The sequence below is a fragment of the Pagrus pagrus genome (assembly GCF_965226575.1).
Source record: "Pagrus pagrus genome assembly, contig: HAP1_SCAFFOLD_51, whole genome shotgun sequence".
Classification (NCBI taxonomy): domain Eukaryota; kingdom Metazoa; phylum Chordata; class Actinopteri; order Spariformes; family Sparidae; genus Pagrus; species Pagrus pagrus.
In genome coordinates, this window is record NW_028175412.1 from 376,812 (window position 1) to 396,717 (window position 19,906).

At 45.4% G+C, this 19,906-nt stretch overlaps 1 protein-coding gene and 1 long non-coding RNA gene across 2 annotated transcripts; one reads left to right on the top strand and one right to left on the bottom strand.

The window, feature by feature from the left end:
- Positions 1-9,326: 9,326 nt before the first annotated feature.
- Positions 9,327-13,400, top strand: LOC311253826 (G2/M phase-specific E3 ubiquitin-protein ligase-like; the record flags this gene model as incomplete). The annotated part of the gene is made up of 11 exons (XM_084384307.1): positions 9,327-9,391; positions 9,497-9,780; positions 9,886-9,948; positions 10,042-10,118; positions 10,761-10,966; positions 11,327-11,429; positions 11,557-11,719; positions 11,861-11,964; positions 12,248-12,392; positions 12,494-12,620; positions 13,105-13,400. Exons 1-11 carry the CDS (start codon positions 9,373-9,375, stop codon positions 13,398-13,400), a joined length of 1,587 nt encoding a protein of 528 aa, XP_084240433.1. The 5' UTR covers positions 9,327-9,372.
- Positions 13,401-13,426: 26 nt separating this feature from the next.
- Positions 13,427-15,672, bottom strand: LOC311253830. The gene is made up of 4 exons (XR_014621946.1): positions 15,591-15,672; positions 15,366-15,476; positions 14,963-15,239; positions 13,427-14,018 (listed from the first exon to the last, which is right to left on the bottom strand). It is a non-coding gene; the product is annotated as an uncharacterized lncRNA (long non-coding RNA).
- Between the last annotated feature and the right edge of the window lie 4,234 nt (positions 15,673-19,906).

Genomic DNA, 19,906 nt, shown 5'->3' on the forward strand with positions numbered 1-19,906 from the left:
TACCTGGAATTTAATAGATTAAGGGTGAAAACTGACTTATGTCAAAAATGAGCATTTCAGAGCGAGAGGAGCCTGTTTCTGCACTGTACAGTAGCCTAAGCTGCATTTCACTGAAAAAAGGTCTTTCAAACAAGTTTTCTAGCCTGAACTGGTTGAATTTGGATCTTCTTCATGGCAAAGGAGTTTTTACCTGGAATTAAATTCATTAAGACTGAAAAGTGGCTTATGTCAAAAATGAGCGTTTCAGAGCGAGAGGAGCCTGTTTTTGCACTAAGCTGCATTTCACTGAAAAACGGTCTTTCAAACAGGTTTTCTAGCCTGAACTGGTTGAATTTGGATCTTCTTCATGGCAAAGGAGTTTTTACCTGGAATTTCATTCATTAAGGCTGAAAAGTGGCTTATGTGAAAAATGAGCGTTTCAGAGCGAGAGGAGCCTGTTTTTGCACTGTACAGTCGCCTAAGGCTGAAAAGTGGCTTATGTGAAAAATGAGCGTTTCAGAGCGAGAGGAGCCTGTTTTTGCACTAAACTGCATTTCACTTAAAAAAGGTCTTTCAAACAGGTTTTCTAGCCTGAACTGGTTGAATTTGGATCTTCTTCATGGCAAAGGAGTTTTTACCTGGAATTTAATTCATTAAGACTGAAAAGTGGCTTATGTCAAAAATGAGCGTTTCAGAGCGAGAGGAGCCTGTTTTTGCGCTGAAAAGTGGCTTATGTGAAAAATGAGCGTTTCAGAGCGATAGGAGCCTGTTTTTGCACTGTACAGTCGCCTAAGGCTGAAAAGTGGCTTATGTGAAAAATTAGCGTTTCAGAGCGAGAGGAGCCTGTTTTTGCACTAAACTGCATTTCACTTAAAAAAGGTCTTTCAAACAGGTTTTCTAGCCTGAACTGGTTGAATTTGGATCTTCTTCATGGCAAAGGAGTTTTTACCTGGAATTTAATTCATTAAGGGTGAAAACTGGCTTATGTCAAAAATGAGCATTTCAGAGCGAGAGGAGCCTGTTTCTGCACTGTACAGTAGCCTAAGCTGCATTTCACTGAAAAAAGGTCTTTCAAACAAGTTTTCTAGCCTGAACTGGTTGAATTTGGATCTTCTTCATGGCAAAGGAGTTTTTACCTGGAATTTAATTCATTAAGACTGAAAAGTGGCTTATGTCAAAAATGAGCGTTTCAGAGCGAGTGGAGCCTGTTTTTGCACTAAGCTGCATTTCACTGAAAAAAGGTCTTTCAAACAGGTTTTCTAGCCTGAACTGGTTGAATTTGGATCTTCTCCATGGCAAAGGAGTTTTTACCTGGAATTTAATTCATTAAGGCTGAAAACTGGCTTATGTCAAAAATAGACGTTTCAGAGCGAGAGGAGCCTGTTTTTGCGCTGTACAGTAGCCTAAGCTGCATTTCACTGAAAAAAGGTCTTTCAAACAGGTTTTCTATCCTGAACTGGTTGAATTTGGATCTTCTTCATGGCAAAGGAGTTTTTACCTGGAATTTAATTCATTAAGGGTGAAAAGTGGCTTATGTGAAAAATGAGCGTTTCAGAGCAAGAGGAGCCTGTTTTTGCACTGTACAGTCGCCTAAGCTGCATTTCACTGAAAAAAGATCTTTCAAACAGGTTTTCTAGCCTGAACTGGTTGAATTTGTGTGGCGGAGCGCTGTTGAACGCCCGTCATTTCCTGACCGGCGCGCTCTCTCTGTCAGAGAGTGCCGGTGGGGCGCCTCATTGTTCCGGCAGAGCCAAGCTCCTTATCACCTGTTTCCCCGCCGGCCGCATGTCGCGGTCCAGCAGTGACATAAACTTTTTACCCTGAACTCTGTTCTCCCCTCCGTGGGTTGTCGAGGGTGCACACTCGGCGCCTACGCGACACGTACACACACACACACACACACACACACACACACCTACACACATGCTCACCTGCTGTTGCTGCGGAGGTCTGTCTCGGGTTCACGGGCCGAACCGAGGCAGTTCCGGGCCACGTCATAAGTAGCGCACTGTGGCATGCTTCCATGGGTCAGGCGACCATGGACTAAACTATGTGTGTTAATTGTTTTGAAATATTGTTAATGTATGTGTTCTGTGGGAAAAGTGGCACAGCCATATGAGGGGTTATTAGTGCCACAGTACTGGGGTTATATTTAAAGGGGTTCTGTTAGTTTTGTGCTTTGTTTCCCAGTTTATGTTTCTTAACCCCTGTGTTTTGTTAATTGGTTTGCCCGGGGGAGGGGCCAAGGGGGTTTTTAAAGAGAGCTCGGCTCACTTGAAGGAAGGATTCGGCTGAGTGGCATGTGGATAACAGTTGCTGCCTGTTCCTTGTAAATATTTTTTTTACTCTGTCATATTGTAAATATTCCTGCGTTTTTTTTGTTGCTTTGCCACCTGTGGGTATTTTTGTCTTTGGGTTTTTGGTGTAATAAAAAGAAAATCACCAAACTAAAGTTTGCCGACTGGGCCATCATCTTTCCAAACCAGCGTTTCAAAGTATCGAACCCCGACATTTGGTGTCAGAAGTGGGATGGCCAGTCGACGAGGGCGCATCCGGTACACAGGAAGACGGGTACTGGGTTGCGCTCACAAAAGGAGGAACCAGTGCAGGACAAAGATGGCGAGGAGGGAGCCTGGTCCACAGCCGAGGAGGACGAAGGGGGTGCGGCGGCCCCAGTCCGGCAGGCCGGCCCTGGAGCTCCAAGTCCAGGAGAGGAGCTGGTGTTGGTCATGAGGACCTTCCTGGAGGGACAGCAGAGAAGAGAGGAGGGGTTCCTGGCAGAGCTCAGGGGACTCCAGGCTTCGTGGCCAGCCCCGCAACTGGATCAGGCAGTGGCAGGGCCGAGGCCGGTAGCACCTGTCCCTGCACCTGGGTCCCTATCACCATCTGAGAGGTCGCTGATGAGCCTTAGAATGGACTTACCTACACCTGCTGCACCGCGCCGCAGTTCACCCTTAAGGGCGGCAAGGTTTGGGGTGAGCAGTGGGACAGAACCTCCGAGGCCGGAGAGCAGACCCTTTGGTGACCCCAAGATTCCCCAGTACCTGGCTGGGGAGGACATTGGAAATTACCTGCTTCGCTTCGAGCGGATTGCCAGAACGTGTGGTTGGCCAGATGGTGAGTGGGCGTGTCGCCTGGTGCCGCTACTCACTGGGAAGGCGCTAGAGGCGTACACCGCTATGGACGAGGAGAGGGCTCATTCATACCCGGACCTGAAGGCGGCACTCCTGACCAAGTTTGACGTCTCACCGGAGACGTATTGCCAGCAGTTCCGGGCCATGGCAGTTCCACCGGGAGAGAACCCAACAGAAACTTACCACCGCTTAAAGGGTCTCTACCGTCGATGGATTCGGCCAGAGCAGCATACCAAGGAGCAGATCGGTGAGCAGGTCATCTTGGAGCAGCTGCTGCGAGTCTTCCCAACAGACATCCGCACCTGGGTGAAGGAGCACAAGCCAACGGATGGGTTAGCTGCAGGCAAGCTAGCGCTGCAGTACCTCAACGCACGGAGGGGAGGCCCGCCTGCTTATCACGGTGGTCCCAGTCGCCAGGTTTCGTCGCAGCCCAGACCAGCAGCCAGAGCCAGCCAGCATCCGCCTGGAGAATCCCGGCCCACACCTCGCCAGCGCAGCCCCGGTAAGGAGTTCATCTGTTTCTACCGCCAGCAAGCAGGGCACAAGGCTTCGTTGTGCCCCATCAGAAAAGCTAAGCTTAGCGGGGCATGCTACACTCCTCGGGCTGAGGTTGCAAGTGCTGGGGGAGGGCAACAGCGTTTTAAGGACGTTACCATTAATGGTGAGTCTGTGACTGCTCTGGTTGACTCGGGGAGCTTCCTGACGCTGGTCCGAAGGGAGTTGGTGCCAACGGGCGTGGTGGATTATAGCAGACAGGAAGACATTTTGTGTGTGCACGGGGACAGCCATTCCTACCCCACAGCTGAGGTGACGGTGGTGGTGGATGAGCAACCTTACCTGCTGACGGTCGGGCTGGTGGAAAGGTTACCTGTTGCTGCTATCCTGGGGTGGGACTTACCTGTGCTGCTGGACGTGCTGCTGGAGGCCGGCCCCAAAGACAGTGACCTGGGGAAGGGTTTGTCCGGTTATGTGATCACCCGCACCCAGGCCAGGGCGGGGGTGACAGCCGACCCAGGGCCGAAAAAGGGGCCCGATCCAGAACTCTTTTCAACCCTGGACAGCAGTTTGTTTGAGGGGCCCATGAAGGGGCCCAGGAAGTCTCGCCGCCAGCGGCGGTTTGAAAAGGGGCTGAAGTCCCGGGAGCCGGACTGTGCAAAGGGACTGGCAAAGGGCATGTGGGAGGTGCCAGAGGACATTGGGGCCCTGCAAAGGGAGGATGGGACTCTGAAGTCCTTGTTCGCCAAGGTGGTTGGGGGGCTGGATATGTCAAAAGGGGAGAAAGAATGTTTTGTTGTTGACAGTGATGTTTTGTATGCAGTGGCGGAGGGGGTCAAACGCCTTGTGGTTCCTGTGTCATGCCGGCCGATGATAATGCACCTGGCACACACCTTGCCTTGGGCAGGTCATCTTGGCCGCAACAAAACCTATTTGCGCATATCCCCCAGGTTCTATTGGCCTTCCATGTATGTTGATGTGCAAACCTTCTGCAAAACCTGTCCCACCTGTCAGAAAACTTGCTATGTCTGCCAGTCCGACCGAGCCTACCTACAACCCCTGCCCATGATCTCCACTCCGTTTAGGCGTGTGGCCATGGACATTGTGGGCCCATTGGTGAAGAGCAGTGGGGGGCACCAGTACATCCTGGTGCTCTGTGACTACGCCACACGGTTCCCAGAGGCTTTCCCCCTGCGCACGGTCACTGCTCCTGCTGTTCTGCGTTGTCTTGTTCAGTTGTTTTCCAGGGTTGGTGTACCGGACGAGATCATCACAGACCAGGGGACCAACTTCACCTCCAGACTCCTGCAGCTCTTCCACCGGCACTGGGGATTTCGGCGATCAAGACCACCCTCAGACGGACGGCCTGGTCGAGCGCTTCATTCAGACCCTGAAGAAGATGCTGCAGAAGTTTGTGGCCGACACTGGGAGAGACTGGGACCAGTGGCTGCCCTACCTGCTTTTCGCCTACCGGGAGGTTCCCCAAGCGTCCACAGGGTTTTCCCCGTTTGAGCTTCTGTATGGCTGGGAGGTACAGGGGCCATTGGATCTGCTGCGGAAGACCTGGGAGTCTCCCGCAACCGGCACCAGTGACCGTGGTGTGGTCCAGTTCGTGCTGGAGATGAGGGACCGGTTGGCAAGGTACCGAGACGAGGCCGAGGTCAACCTTCGTGAGGCCAAGCAGACCCAGAAGGCGTGGTACGACCGACAGGCCAGGCAGAGAGAGTTCCAGCCTGGCCAGAAGGTCCTACTCCTCCTGCCATCCTCCAACAGCAAGCTGCTGGCCAAATGGCAGGGCCCGTACACCGTCCTCAGGAAGATGGGCCCGGTGACCTACGAGATCCACCACCCGGACAAGAAAAGGGCAAAGCAGGTTTACCACGTCAACCTGCTGAAGGAGTGGAGGGAGGCTCGGGTTCCCGTGGCGTCTCTGCTGGTGACGGCGGTGGACAGCGCGGGGGAGGAGGAGTCTACCCTCGCCGACCTGAGCCAGTCTGCGGAGCCTGCTCTCGGGCACCTCTCTGCCGCCCAGTCCAGCCAGCTGTGCCAGGTGTTCCAGCGGGTCGCCAAGCTCTTCGCGGCCAACCCGGGGAAGACTGACCTCGTGGAGCATGTGGTCCGGCTGAAAGACAAGGGGCCGGTTCGTCAGAGGGCCTACCGGGTGCCCCAGCACCTGGTGGCCAAACTTCAGAAGGAGGTGGAGGAGATGCAGCGCTTGGGGGTGATCGAGCCGTCGCAGTCTGAGTGGTGTAGCCCGGTGGTCATTGTGGGGAAGAAGGACGGTTCCCTGCGCATCTGCATGGACTTCAGGAAGGTCAACGCCATGTCAGAGTTCGACGCCTACCCGATGCCCCGGATCGACGACCTGCTGGAGAGGATTGGTCGGGCTAGGTTCATCACCACCCTGGACCTCTGTAAAGGGTACTGGCAGGTACCCCTGGAAGCGTCCAGTCGTCCCTGCACAGCGTTCCAGACACCTGCTGGCCTCTTCCAGTTCACGGTGATGCCCTTCGGCCTACATGGAGCACCAGCAACTTTCCAGAGGCTGATGGACCGTGTCCTGCGGAGGTGTGAGGACTGCAGTGCTACCTACCTCGATGACGTGGTCATCTTCAGTGCCACCTGGGAGCAGCACCTGCATGATCTGGAGCGAGTCCTGGGCCAGATCCAGCAGGCAGGCCTGACGCTGAATCCAGCCAAGTGTCAATGGGCCTGGGAGGAGGCGAAGTACTTGGGGTACCGGCTTGGACGAGGGGAGGTCCGACCACAGGTGGACAAGGTCGAGGCCATCCGTAGCTGCCCATGCCCTCGCACGAAGAAGGAGGTGAGGTCCTTCTTGGGCTTGGCCGGCTGGTACAGGAGGTTCGTCCCACAGTTCGCCACCCTCGCAGCACCTCTGACAGCACTGACGGCGAAGGACCAGAGGAACCCGGTCATCTGGAACGAGGACTGCGAGGCGGCGTTCCAAGCTCTCAAGGCCTGTTTGTGCTCTTCGCCAGTTCTGAGGAGCCCTGACTTCAGCCAGCGGTTCCTGGTTCAGACCGATGCCTCAGCGGTGGGACTGGGGGCAGTCCTGGCCCAAGGTGAGCCTGGTGACGAGCGACCGGTGCTGTACCTGAGCCGGAAGCTGCTGCCACGGGAGACCAGGTACTCCACTGTGGAGAAGGAGGGCCTGGCCATCAAATGGGCCCTGGAGAGTTTGAGGTACTACCTGCTGGGGAGAGAGTTTGACTTAGAGACTGATCACAGGGCTCTGACCTGGATTAACTCCATGAAAGACCACAACAGTCGTCTCACCCGCTGGTACCTCTCTCTCCAGCCGTTCCAGTTCCAGATCCGACACCGAGCGGGCAAGACCAATGTTGTGGCAGACTATCTCTCCAGGTTGCCGCACATCGTCAACCTCGGGGAGGAGGGGGATAATGTGGCGGAGCGTATGGAGTAAGATAGCTATCAAAACGATGTGTGCATGATTCTAACCATTCGTATTTGTAATGTTAAACATTTGTATGTCAATAAAATTGTTGTACACAAAATTCTGCTGTCATATACGCAAGTCTGAGAAATTGTTTGGGTTAGGATTGTTTTTATGTGAGTATGAATCTAAAAGCTGTAGTTACAAAGTCTAGTGAATACAACTCTAATTTCTATGACTACGAAGTCTTCACTGTGAACACGAATTCAAGTTTGTGGGTACGAGTAGAAAAGTGTTGAAATGACGTCACGTAGGTCACAGGCAGGTCACAGGGGAAAATAATCGAACCCCGATTCCTCCAAATGTGCATGCGCCAAAGGCAAAGATGGCTGACAGCAGTGGACCGTGTGGAGGTGCCAGCTCAGGTGAAGCATCGCAGGTAAAGTCAATAACGTGTATATCCAATATTTATTTCATGAAATTGTACTATTTAAAATAATATACAGTCCATGGACTTACAGACTTACTGCATTAGCTTGCAAGCTAACGACATGGCGGTGACGCAGTTAGTGCTAGTATTACTAGCATAAGAAGTTGGCTTGTGCTAGTTAATTAGCACTGACCTGCAAAATATGAAATAATTAATTTGTGACATAATGTTGATCAAAATACGACTTTTATCGATTTATAAATTGTGTCGATTGGCGTACAAATCTGTCCTTCGTATAAGTCCGGTTTCTTTTCCTCTTTGCTAACCCTCCTCTCGGTCATGTGCATTTGTTTACAACGAAGCCGGCGGAAAATCAATCAGTGGATCGATGGATTATCGTGCACTCATTATGACGTGTATATTTGTGTAGTCTTATATGTCATAAACAAGAGGTTACGGGTTACGGGGTGCGTTTGTGTTGCGGTGCTGCAGAGACGAGAGCTGGGACACCGGGTCGGAGGCTCCATTCTCCATGTAACAAGTTACAAGTCGTTTATTTAACCAGCACTTTAACTCTGAAGCTGTTTAATTAAGGTAAAAATGAACCATAAGGCAAATATCCCGCATAGTTCCTTTTTAGCCTCTTTCCATCTGTGCTCCTCTGATCAGAGCGGCGTCCCTAGCAACGGTCTGTTATACAGAAATAACAGACCGTAAAATGCAGCGATTGACAACATTCAATAGAGCCCTATAATAATAATTATTATTTGCCTGCAGTCAGTTGCTTGAGATCAGGCGCACAAGTGTGGTTTGCATGGGTACAGACTGGCTTGCTGCTTGGTGTGGATGCTGACCCAAGCTCAGACTTTAAGAAGAAGTTAGTTTGCAGGCATTCTGTACAATCGTGAAAAATACCCATGTCTGTAACATTTGCTATTCAATTATGTCTTTCTTCTCACTCAGGTCCAATTAAGAGACATCATCAACACAGCACAAAATCTGGTGTTGATGTTAAGTAACAGTGTACCAGCGAATGTCAGGCCAGTCAGACAGGAAAATACAGGAGAAGCTGCTGTCAGACAGGAAGCGCAGTCAGTTCCAACAGTGAGGCCTCAGCAGGCAGTGCAACAACTTATAAGATCTCAGAACAATGGCCCTGGACTGTCAGTGAAACAAGAAATGGCGCGGTAGGGTACATGGGTCATTTATTGCACTCCCATTTCAGGCACATTTGGACAAACTAGGTCCCTGATTCTGATTCAGGCAGAAGGCAGAGAAACAGCTGCAGATGTTTTAAATTCTGTTATTTACCTTAGAATATTTTCTGGAGCTTCAGACCATCACCATGTAAACTATTGCATAAAACAAATTTACATAAGCTAACAGAATCATTTAGAATGTAGATGTCTTCTGAGTTAGGTTGGTTTTGTTGATGGAATATAAAAGATAAGAATAATAGTATGCTATCTTTTTAGGTCTTTTCCAGGATTCTTTCAAAAGGAGGCAAGAGGCAAAAGGCGTTTTGCACCATTTAGGGCAAAAGAATCTGGGAAGAGCTTTTCGGTGAGGTTTTTTCTTCTTGAAAAACAGTATGAAAAAACACCAAAAGGAGAAGAGGAACTGCCACTCATGCTGGCTGGCCTTGGAAAACGTTCACTATCCATATATGAAAACATGACACATTCAGAGGTACGCTACCATTCATTTACTGCCTTGTGTCAAGTCATGTCTCAAGGGAAAAACACCCATCTTAGAATTCATCTTGACGCATGATTTAATTAATATTTGCATGATGAAATACACAGCAGTTCATGAATATAAGTCATTGCAATAAAGCTTTAACTATGCTTTTGTTTCTTAAGTTTTCAGATTTGCTTGTAAGTGCATATCCAAGACTGGCAAATATCTGTGGTGGCTGGATGCTGCACAAGTCCACAGGTATGTAGGCGTATACACTGGATTAATGTTGTTTCAAAATACTCTCTATATGAGTAGTTACTGTATATTCAGGTTTGTTTAGTATCTCTAATTTTTCAATTTTAGGTGGGGGTGGGCGGCGGAGCTTGGTTGTTATACCTCCAGATCTACATGGATACACTGGCCAGCAGCTAAAAGCAGTGAGCGGGAATGGAAAATACACATTGTACATTTCTCCTTTACAAGAAGAACTTGATACAATTCCATTACCACCTGAAGCAAAGGAGTTTGAGAACATGCCCAAAGCCCAGTGTACAACCTGCAAGAAAATGGTTCCACTTCAGATTCTTCCAGTACACATCAAGGAATGCAAGACAGAACTTGTAGATTTGTCCTATTCTGCTGAAGAGGTATGTCAAAGTCACAGCTTCACAGCTGTTTATATTGAAAAATGAGATGTTATTCTGTATTATGCTCTAAACACTTGCCTATTATTATTATTTGTCCCCCCCCAGGAAAGCTGCAATGAAGAACATGAAGATGAATTCCCAGATTCTATTTGCAACCTGACAGACAAGGTGAAATTGTTTGTGCCTTCCTGGTAAATTAAGATATTAATCTCTGGAATAATGTAAGGCTTTATTCACATGCCTTGTGAATTCTATTTTAAGACAGCAGAGTGTCCTGTGTGCAACAATGCATTTCAAGTTGACGTAATTGAGATCCATGCAGCCACATGCGGATTACGGTAATATTAATGATTTTAGTGTAACTTTTTTAATGTATACCTACGTTCATTTGACAAATTACATATAAGGAGATTACCTTGCAAAATGTTATAAGTATGCAATTGTTTATGTCAAGATGATTTAGGACAAGCTGTTTTCTTTATGTGTGCAGACCTTCAGATAATTACGGCCGTGAGTCAAGTGGATCAGTACCAGTCAGTCAAATCAGTACCTTTCAAAGGTAATATTGTACATTAGGTAATTATGGTGGCAAATTATTTCATCTGGATAATATACGCTTTAAATAGATACTGCAGTATCAGTCATCTTTTTCCTGTTGAAAAGCTTTGTAATATGTGTGGAGTGTGATTTTTGTGACATATTTTGCTCTTATCTTGACTTACATGAGGCCTGCTCTCACCCCTTAGAATTTCACCAGTATAGGAGGTGTGGCAATTGTTGTACCATGCCACACCCTAACAACCACCTGGAATAATTGTAGCAAACAGCTATAAAATTATACAGACAGTATAACCATGTCTAATTTTATTTTTTATTCAAATGCTCAGTGTTGAGCAAGAAATAAATAAGTAAATAAAGCAATAAAGACATGTTGGTGTCTATTTTAATGTTTAATTTTTGTCTTTTATTTTTAATTCCAGTTCTGAGGAAATCTTGGATTGGCTCGCTTGTCAAGTTAATGAAACAAACACATTTTCCATCTGTGTGTCGCGAACTGACCTCTTCAGCAGAGGCATGCAACAGTGGCAACGGCAGAAGAAGACATCGCCCAAATGTAGACTTAAGGTCACATTCTTTGGCGAGGCAGGCATCGATACTGGGGCCCTTAGCAGAGAATTCCTCACAGGTACAAATGTTTGTCTATATTTCATTTCACAATAAGAGAAAATTTGTGCACATCAAATTCTTACAAGGCCAGGTGCAGAATAAAAGATAAATCGAGAACAAAAAGGAAAGGAATTATCCGCACACTGGATATAGTTCCGAGAATTTTTAATGGACTGATGTGCGTATAATTTCTTCTCTTTCCTGTTTGTCCATATTTGTCAAATCAGACACACTTGACACACTGTCAACATCAACAGGGGGCCTCTGGTGGTGTAGTGGGCTCAAATGCTAATTAAATGGGGGGGGGGGGGGGGGGGGGGGGGGGGGGGGAGAGAGACAGAAGAGACCTTTTGAATTTCCTGTATTTGCTGTTTTGCAGAAATGCTGGCAGAGATCGAAAACAGACTCTTTGTTGGAGGGTCAGATAAGAAAGGGAAGAATCCTGTTTATTGTCTCAACAGTTTGGACTCTAACTACTTCAGGTGTGTAGTTAAATTCCTCTTGTGTGTTTTCTTTTAGCATATTAATTGCAACACTTCTTAACCCTGTTTTATATCATTGTAAATATATTCAGGCAGTTTATATGCTGTGTTGTTTTGTTTTGGTTAGGAGTGCAGGAGAGGTCATGGCAGCTAGCCTGGCACAAGGCGGACCTTGTCCTAACTTAATGCGCGAGTGGTGCTTCAGATATCTCTGCTCCGGTGACTCTGACAGCATACAAGTGTCTGCCAGTGATGTAACAGATTTCGAACTGTCACAGCTTATTGAGAGGGTAAATACAACTTTAACAAAGTTAGTAATTGCATTAACCGCATTATGATATGGCGTGCACAATTACTTTTTTGGTTTGTTGCCTTTAGGGAACAATGATACAATGCAACTTAATTTCACTTGACACCTACTCTGTTTTCAGATAAACAGCGCCAGTAATGACAACATCAGTGACCTGGTAGACGATATTGTGACCTGCGGATACACTGGAATCGTGTCTATTGAAAAAAGAGACATCATGATAAGGTATGTTGGTGACATTTTTGGGTTTCATTTAGGCAAGGGTGTATTGTACAAGAATTTGTGACTTGAATTAGGCTACTTGTTTGGCCATGTCTAAAACATGGATTACAAGTAACATGGCATTGGTTTCATGCAAAGCTGTGTTGTTAAACTTCTTTACATGTCACCAAATAATAATAATATATATTTTCTTTTTTTAAATAGTAGTTTTGGCTTTTTTCCCCCCCTACACCCAACAGGTTTACCACTAAAGTATATTCTCCTGATGAAACATTTTGTCCATTAGAACTGTCGTACTTCACTCCACCATGAGAGTCATCCCAATGCTCGACCAGCTCAGAAAAGGCCTGCAGCTGTATGACCTACCAAAAATCATGAAGACTCATCAAGACCTCTGCCTACCACTGTTTGTTCCAGGGGAAGATGATGAGGTATATTGTTACGTTTTAGACTGCTTTTAATTGAGCATAAATGTCTTTTGCAAGAATTACAATGTTTATGCAGACTGAAATGCACTTCCTTCTTCTTAAAGGCAGATGCAGCCTTCCTTCTGGAGAGGAGCCGTCCTGTCTTCAGTGAGATTGGTTCTGCCAAGCACCAAAAGGAAGTAAACATCATGAACTTTCTCCAGGACTACCTTCAGGAAATTGAGGATTCTGGTATGTTTTAGCCAAGATAGGGTAATAAAGAGATTAACTTTTTCTGCTATCCTGCTGTATATTTTATATAGTGCAGTGTAAATGGTTAATTGATTCAAACTATACAACCCATTAAATCTAAGCGTTTCTGGAAACTTGATGTCACTATTTAAAATGAATGTAATTGATTAAATGTAATATTGTGACCTTTAGGATAACAGTTTCATTAAACTAGACATGGAGGGCTAACAGATGGATGACTTGCATAGTTATATTGACAATAACAGGGTGTCTGAACAATTGCCACAACAGAATGTCTGTCATCCAGTCACAACAAATGCAGCTTTTGTTAAAATATCTATGTAGTTTCTGCTTTGATTTATCAAATGTTCTTATACTCAAAAAGGTCAATATGATTTGTGTATATGTAAGGGATTTTATCAACTTGAAAACTAAAATGTATTATTTCAATTCAGACTAACATTGTGTTAATCTCTTCATTAAGAACAAGAGGGCCCCAGCAACAACAGCGTTACTCCAGAAGGCTTGACTGTAGGACGCATCATGCAGTGGATGACTGGACAACGACACAAGCCTGTTCTGCCAAGCGAAAAGAAGGACTTTGTCATAAATATGAAATTCCATCATGACTGTGACACACAACACACTGTTTGTTTTCCAACTGTAAGCGCCTGCAGTCGTACAGTCACATTCCCTTCAGCTCACCTGAAAACATACAGTGAATTCAAAAACATTTTGACACTAGCCATATGCCACGGGCAAACTTTTGACAGGGTGTAACCACTCAGTGTAAAGGAAAACAACCAGGTAACTGCGACATGTCAGATCATGTTTTATTCTTTTGTCATTTTTCTGTGACAACTTCCTGTTTTCACTGTTACAAAACCATTGCTGTTCTGTTAATGATGGTTTACTCCAAAGTTAGTTTTTACCTCCATGTTACTCTTCAGAATACCCACAGTCATTTTTTGTTTTGGAGTCAAGTTTTGGAAAAGTCACAAATTTAATTCTGATGACTGTAATGCAAATTTCATGGGAAAGTTTTCATAAAAATTTTGGGGACTCCTGTCTCATTAAATTGAACAGATGTCAGAGCAAGCCTTTTTTGAAACAAGTAGACTGTCTGCAAATGTTTAACTTTATACCATTAAATCTTTTGCAAGGTCGTGTTACATCTCAGGTATTTCTTGTTGCCATTAGACTTTCAACACACTGAACCATTGTTATGTAAATGTCTCTGCCAAATGATTCTGATGAGGCCAAGGGATTTATCATGGACTGTACAGTTTCCATAATGTACAGAGTCAGAGGGCACTCAATTTCCTGGACTTGAACTCCATATGGTTCCTCATGCACAGCATCAAACATCTCCCAGTCAGTTCCAAATAGCTCCATGTTCTGGGGGGGGGGGGGGGGGGGGGGGGAAATCTTTTTAATATTATTTTGTACAAAACAGCATTTGTTAGCCTGACAGAATAACTGCCTGAGTCATATTTTAAGATTTTAGCTCCATAATGCACAGTGAATCAGCAGTGGTAGGGGAACTAGGTAGATATCATAATTTAGCCAAAATATGACTTAGGCAATTAAAGGTATAGTTAGCGATCATAATCCGATGCACTTTTTGTCAAAATCACCATATTTCTCCTCACTATCTGCAAGCGGTCACTTCTAAGAGCATGCTGAAAAAAAAATCCAGTTTCAATACACAGCCTGGGCTCTGAATTTCATCTTATAAATATGTGGCTCGGACCGAGCCAGCAAAACATGGGTCCACCCCCTCGAGCATTGGACAGTCCGGCCTCCACCATGTTGGTCAGCTATGCTGTTTCTACAGCCGTTTCCATGACAATGCGCGTCCATGAACTTCGGGGGTGGAGCCCGGGGTGGAGTATGAAGGGAGGGGTGGGTCTGTATTCGTTTACACTTGAAATATCAACAACCTCTACTGGTTTTCTCCCACATCGCTAACTACAACTTTAAGTTATAAGGTTAATGATTTATAAATATTTTAAAAACATACCAAAGCACACACTGACATACACAGGCATAGTGCAGTGACAACAGAAAACATTTAACCAGAGAATAAAATGTGTATAATGTTCAAGCAATCAGAACATGGAGTACATCTATCATAAATTTTGCTTTGCTGACCTACTTTATTTGTGTGATCACTCCTGAATTTTAACCTTCTACTCCTTCTACACTGTTGAAGATATTGACCTCATTCAAATAACAATAACATTTTTATTTAAACCTAAGCCTCCACATATTCAGGTTCAAAACTTGTCAACTGCACTTTGCCTTTGTAAACAGCGCCTCGAGTTTAAGCTTCAACAAACCTGCAAATCTTCGTTCGGGTCACAAGAGTTCTTCATGTGACCCAAAACCCAGAGCTGGTTTGGGGAGAGTCCACCTTCAGACCGTAAAGGATGGTTGTCCCAGCCTTCTGTGAAGGTGTGAAGGGCCTCTGCCAGACGTGGAAGGAAGACATAGTGGGCACAAAACAGATGAACAACATCTGCCAAATGCAACAGGCCATCTTCCTCGAGACTGTGAAGAACTTCATAGTAAAGGTGTGTCACGCTGGTCCAGACGTCTCGCCACAGGCGCTCTATTCTAGATCAGAAACAAGACTTATTCAGCTGAAAAGTAATAATTTAAATTACTACTTTACAACAATAATTTCCCATTTTACATCTTACTATTGATATACTGTAAATTATGTGAATTTTTTATTGTTACCTCTGATTATGTACACTCCGCCCAGCTATGAAGCTCCCTCTTCCAGCGCCTTTAACAGTGAACATGGTTTCAGCAATTGAGACGTTTTCAACGCCTTCATCGCCCCTGACCCTTGAAAATACATGAAAGAAATGTTCAGCCAATAATCATTACAACAAACTGAATATTATTGAAATGAGTAATTAGGGCATGGAAACAATAGCCCAAGTTTATATCATTGTTTACCTGGACGGCCAGCCAAAGTTTTCCACTGCCTTCAGAAAAAATGAATGAGCAGTGTTTGAGCGGTTATTTGTTGCAGGTTCCAGATAGAAAATCTGTATAGAAAGACAGTGTTTGAATCTGCAGAAGCAAAATATTAAGGCCTACAACACATAAAATAAATAATCTTCATTGATCCCCAGGGGAAATTTCAGGAGTTATTATAGCAACAGCAGTAAAAGCAGGAACAGCAATAGATAAAAGTCAGGAACCATAAGCAAGCATAAGCATAAAATAAAAAAATTGATAGTAATTGAAATAAGCTTTCTGACACATTACATCTGCACTATGTCCCTAAATTTCTGGATTGGCATATGTATTCTCTGGGTACAGGGTTTCTACAGTCATGACAGACATGGAAATTCATTGGAATTAAAAAAAATGTTTAGTAAAGTTCTGAATATACAATGTTTTAAAATGTTTATTCCCTGCTCTTCTCCTCCTGTACCTCCTCCTTTGTCTCCTCCCACCTGCCTTCTTCATCCTCCTGCTACTCTTGACCTCTCTTTAAACTCCTCCCTTTCTTCTCATTATCTTCTCCTCCTCCCCTCCCTCCTCCCGTCATATTTTTTCTCCATATGATTGGCCAGTCAGTACTGCTCCCTATGATTGCCATCTGGGTGTATCTACTTAAAGTGATGGAGTAAAATATGATAAACATTATGAAAAGTTTTGAAAATTCATTGTTAATAATGTGTGTGAACCATGTGGGTAACATGCAGTTTATGAACAGTGAATACATGAACACAAACATGTACAGAGATAATAAAGCACTGTAATAAAAGGTGACAAACCTTTCTCGAGTACCCATCTATTGCACCAAATATGACGATGTTGTACCTTGAAAACAAAATATGAAATGACAATGAGCAGTCACCCCCCCCCCCATGAATAAATACGTAAATAAATCTTAAATAAGTCTTACCGTATAAGCTTATGGTTTGTGTCCACATGGACTAATGACAAAGGCCCCTGCACAAAGTATGTCCTCCTTACTATGCACCCCAGCCGTGTCATCCTTTCCAAAACTCCTGGAGCATCAACTCTGTGCATGGACTCCTTGATGCGATCCCATTGAACTCTATGCCCATCTGCTTGCAGACAGCCTTTAACCATTCTATATCCTGCATTTGGGATCCTGCTTTTTATGGACTGCACAGCATCATCCAATTCACTATCAGTTAAGCTGCTGTATGTAGACCTTGTGGACAACCCAAGTTCACGCATACGCCGGAAGATTGTGCTTTGGCTGACACCCAACAGATTTGCGATGCAAGACACTGGTAAGGGGAAGTTGATGAGCCGGGACAGAAGCTCCTCAGAAAAAATGAACTTTGGTCGGCCTCGTCCTCCAGCTCTAATAAAAGCACAGGGACTCTCTTGGGAAACAGCTGCGTGGATCTTACTTTGCAGGGATAAAAGACACTCCACAATTTCACCTGGGATGTTTAAAGTACTGGAGGCAGCCGTCAGAATAAATGCTTCTTGATTTACAATGTACTGCAAATAGTCCAAATTCAAGTGCGGTTGATTTAACACATCTGTAATCCTCGATTTCAGACGTTCCAATAACTGAGTAGCCACTGGTCCCTGTAAACGACAAAATACAAGTTTGATGCATTAAATGCCACTGTTAACTTAGTCGTTTAACAACATACAGTACTCTATCAATTCCACATAGGCTGGACAGACATTCAAAATACTTTTGTATTTTTAGGCAAAATGAATATGCCAATCATTAGCTTGCAGGTTAAAACAATAACTCTTAATTATTATAGGGCTCTATTGAATGTTGTCAATCGCTGCATTTTACGGTCTGTTATTTCTGTATAACAGACCGTTGCTAGGGACGCCGCTCTGATCAGAGGAGCACAGATGGAAAGAGGCTAAAAAGGAACTATGCGGGATATTTGCCTTATGGTTCATTTTTACCTTAATTAAACAGCTTCAGAGTTAAAGTGCTGGTTAAATAAACGACTTGTAACTTGTTACATGGAGAATGGAGCCTCCGACCCGGTGTCCCAGCTCTCGTCTCTGCAGCACCGCAACACAAACGCACCCCGTAACCCGTAACCTCTTGTTTATGACAGATAAGACTACACAAATATACACGTCATAATGAGTGCACGATAATCCATCGATCCACTGATTGATTTTCCGCCGGCTTCGTTGTAAACAAATGCACATGACCGAGAGGAGGGTTAGCAAAGAGGAAAAGAAACCGGACTTATACGAAGGACAGATTTGTACGCCAATCGACACAATTTATAAATCGATAAAAGTCGTATTTTGATCAACATTATGTCACAAATTAATTATTTCATATTTTGCAGGTCAGTGCTAATTAACTAGCACAAGCCAACTTCTTATGCTAGTAATACTAGCACTAACTGCGTCACCGCCATGTCGTTAGCTTGCAAGCTAATGCAGTAAGTCTGTAAGTCCATGGACTGTATATTATTTTAAATAGTACAATTTCATGAAATAAATATTGGATATACACGTTATTGACTTTACCTGCGATGCTTCACCTGAGCTGGCACCTCCACACGGTCCACTGCTGTCAGCCATCTTTGCCTTTGGCGCATGCACATTTGGAGGAATCGGGGTTCGATTATTTTCCCCTGTGACCTGCCTGTGACCTACGTGACGTCATTTCAACACTTTTCTACTCGTACCCACAAACTTGAATTCGTGTTCACAGTGAAGACTTCGTAGTCATAGAAATTAGAGTTGTATTCACTAGACTTTGTAACTACAGCTTTTAGATTCATACTCACATAAAAACAATCCTAACCCAAACAATTTCTCAGACTTGCGTATATGACAGCAGAATTTTGTGTACAACAATTTTATTGACATACAAATGTTTAACATTACAAATACGAATGGTTAGAATCATGCACACATCGTTTTGATAGCTATCTTACTCCATAGGAGCGCTGTTGAACGCCCGTCATTTCCTGACCGGCGCGCTCTCTCTGTCAGAGAGTGCCGGTGGGGCGCGCTGCGCCCTCATTGTTCCGGCGGAGCCGAGCTCCTTATCACCTGTTTCCCCGCCGGCCGCATCTCGCGGTCCAGCAGTGACATAAACTTTTTACCCTGAACTCTGTTCTCCCCTCCGTGGGTCGTCGAGGGTGCACACTCGGCGCCTACGCGACACGTACACACACACACACACACACACACCTACACACACGCTCACCTGCTGTTGCTGCAGAGGTCTGTCTCGGGTTCACGGGCCGAACCGAGGCAGTTCCGGGCCACGTCATAAGTAGCGCACTGTGGCGCGCTTCCATGGGTCAGGTGACCATGGACTAAACTATGTGTGTTAATTGTTTTGAAATATTGTTAATGTATGTGTTCTGTGGGAAAAGTGGCACAGCTATATGAGGGGTTATTAGTGCCACAGTACTGGGGTTAGATTTAAAGGGGTTCTGTTAGTTTTGTGCTTTCCCAGATAGCATACGGATGTGGGCCACTTCAGGCAACAATCCGGCACTGTAGGCATTCTTCTGGCCCGCACAAAACAGATGTGAGCCTAAACTGGCCCATGTGGTAAATGCTACATTCGGCCCTTATATCACAAAACAGATATGGCCCATCTTTGGCAAATACGTGGCAGAGTAGGGAATGGTTATTCCTTAAGTGAACCAAGGCTGGGCCACATATGGTTCAGCACACGTGGCCCACCTTTGCTGAAACACATTTGGGCCAGTTTTGGGCAAAAGACGGCAAATTAGCATCGACTAATCTGGATGTGAGCCTAAAGTGGCCAACATATGAGAAAATACAAGTGGCCCACCTTTGCTGAAACACAATTGGGCCAGTTTTGGCCGAAAGACGGCAAGTAAGCATCGACTAATCTGGATGTGAGCCTAAAGTGGCCCACATGTGGTTTAGCACACGTGGCCCACCTTTGTTGAAACACATTTGGGCCAGTTTTGGCCGAAAGACGGCAAATTAGCATCGACTAATCTGGATGTGAGCCTAAAGTGGCCCACATATGAGAAAACACAAGTGGCCCACCTTTGTTGAAACACATTTGGGCCAGTTTTGGCCGAAAGACGGCAAATTAGCATCGACTAATCTAGATGTGAGCCTAAAGTCGCCCACATATGGTTTAGCACACGTGGCCCACCTTTGTTGAAACACATTTGGGCCAGTTTTGGCCGAAAGACGGCAAATTAGCATCGACTAATCTGGATGTGAGCCTAAAGTGGCCCACATATGACAAAACGCAAGTGGCCCACCTTTGTTGAAACACATTTGGGCCAGTT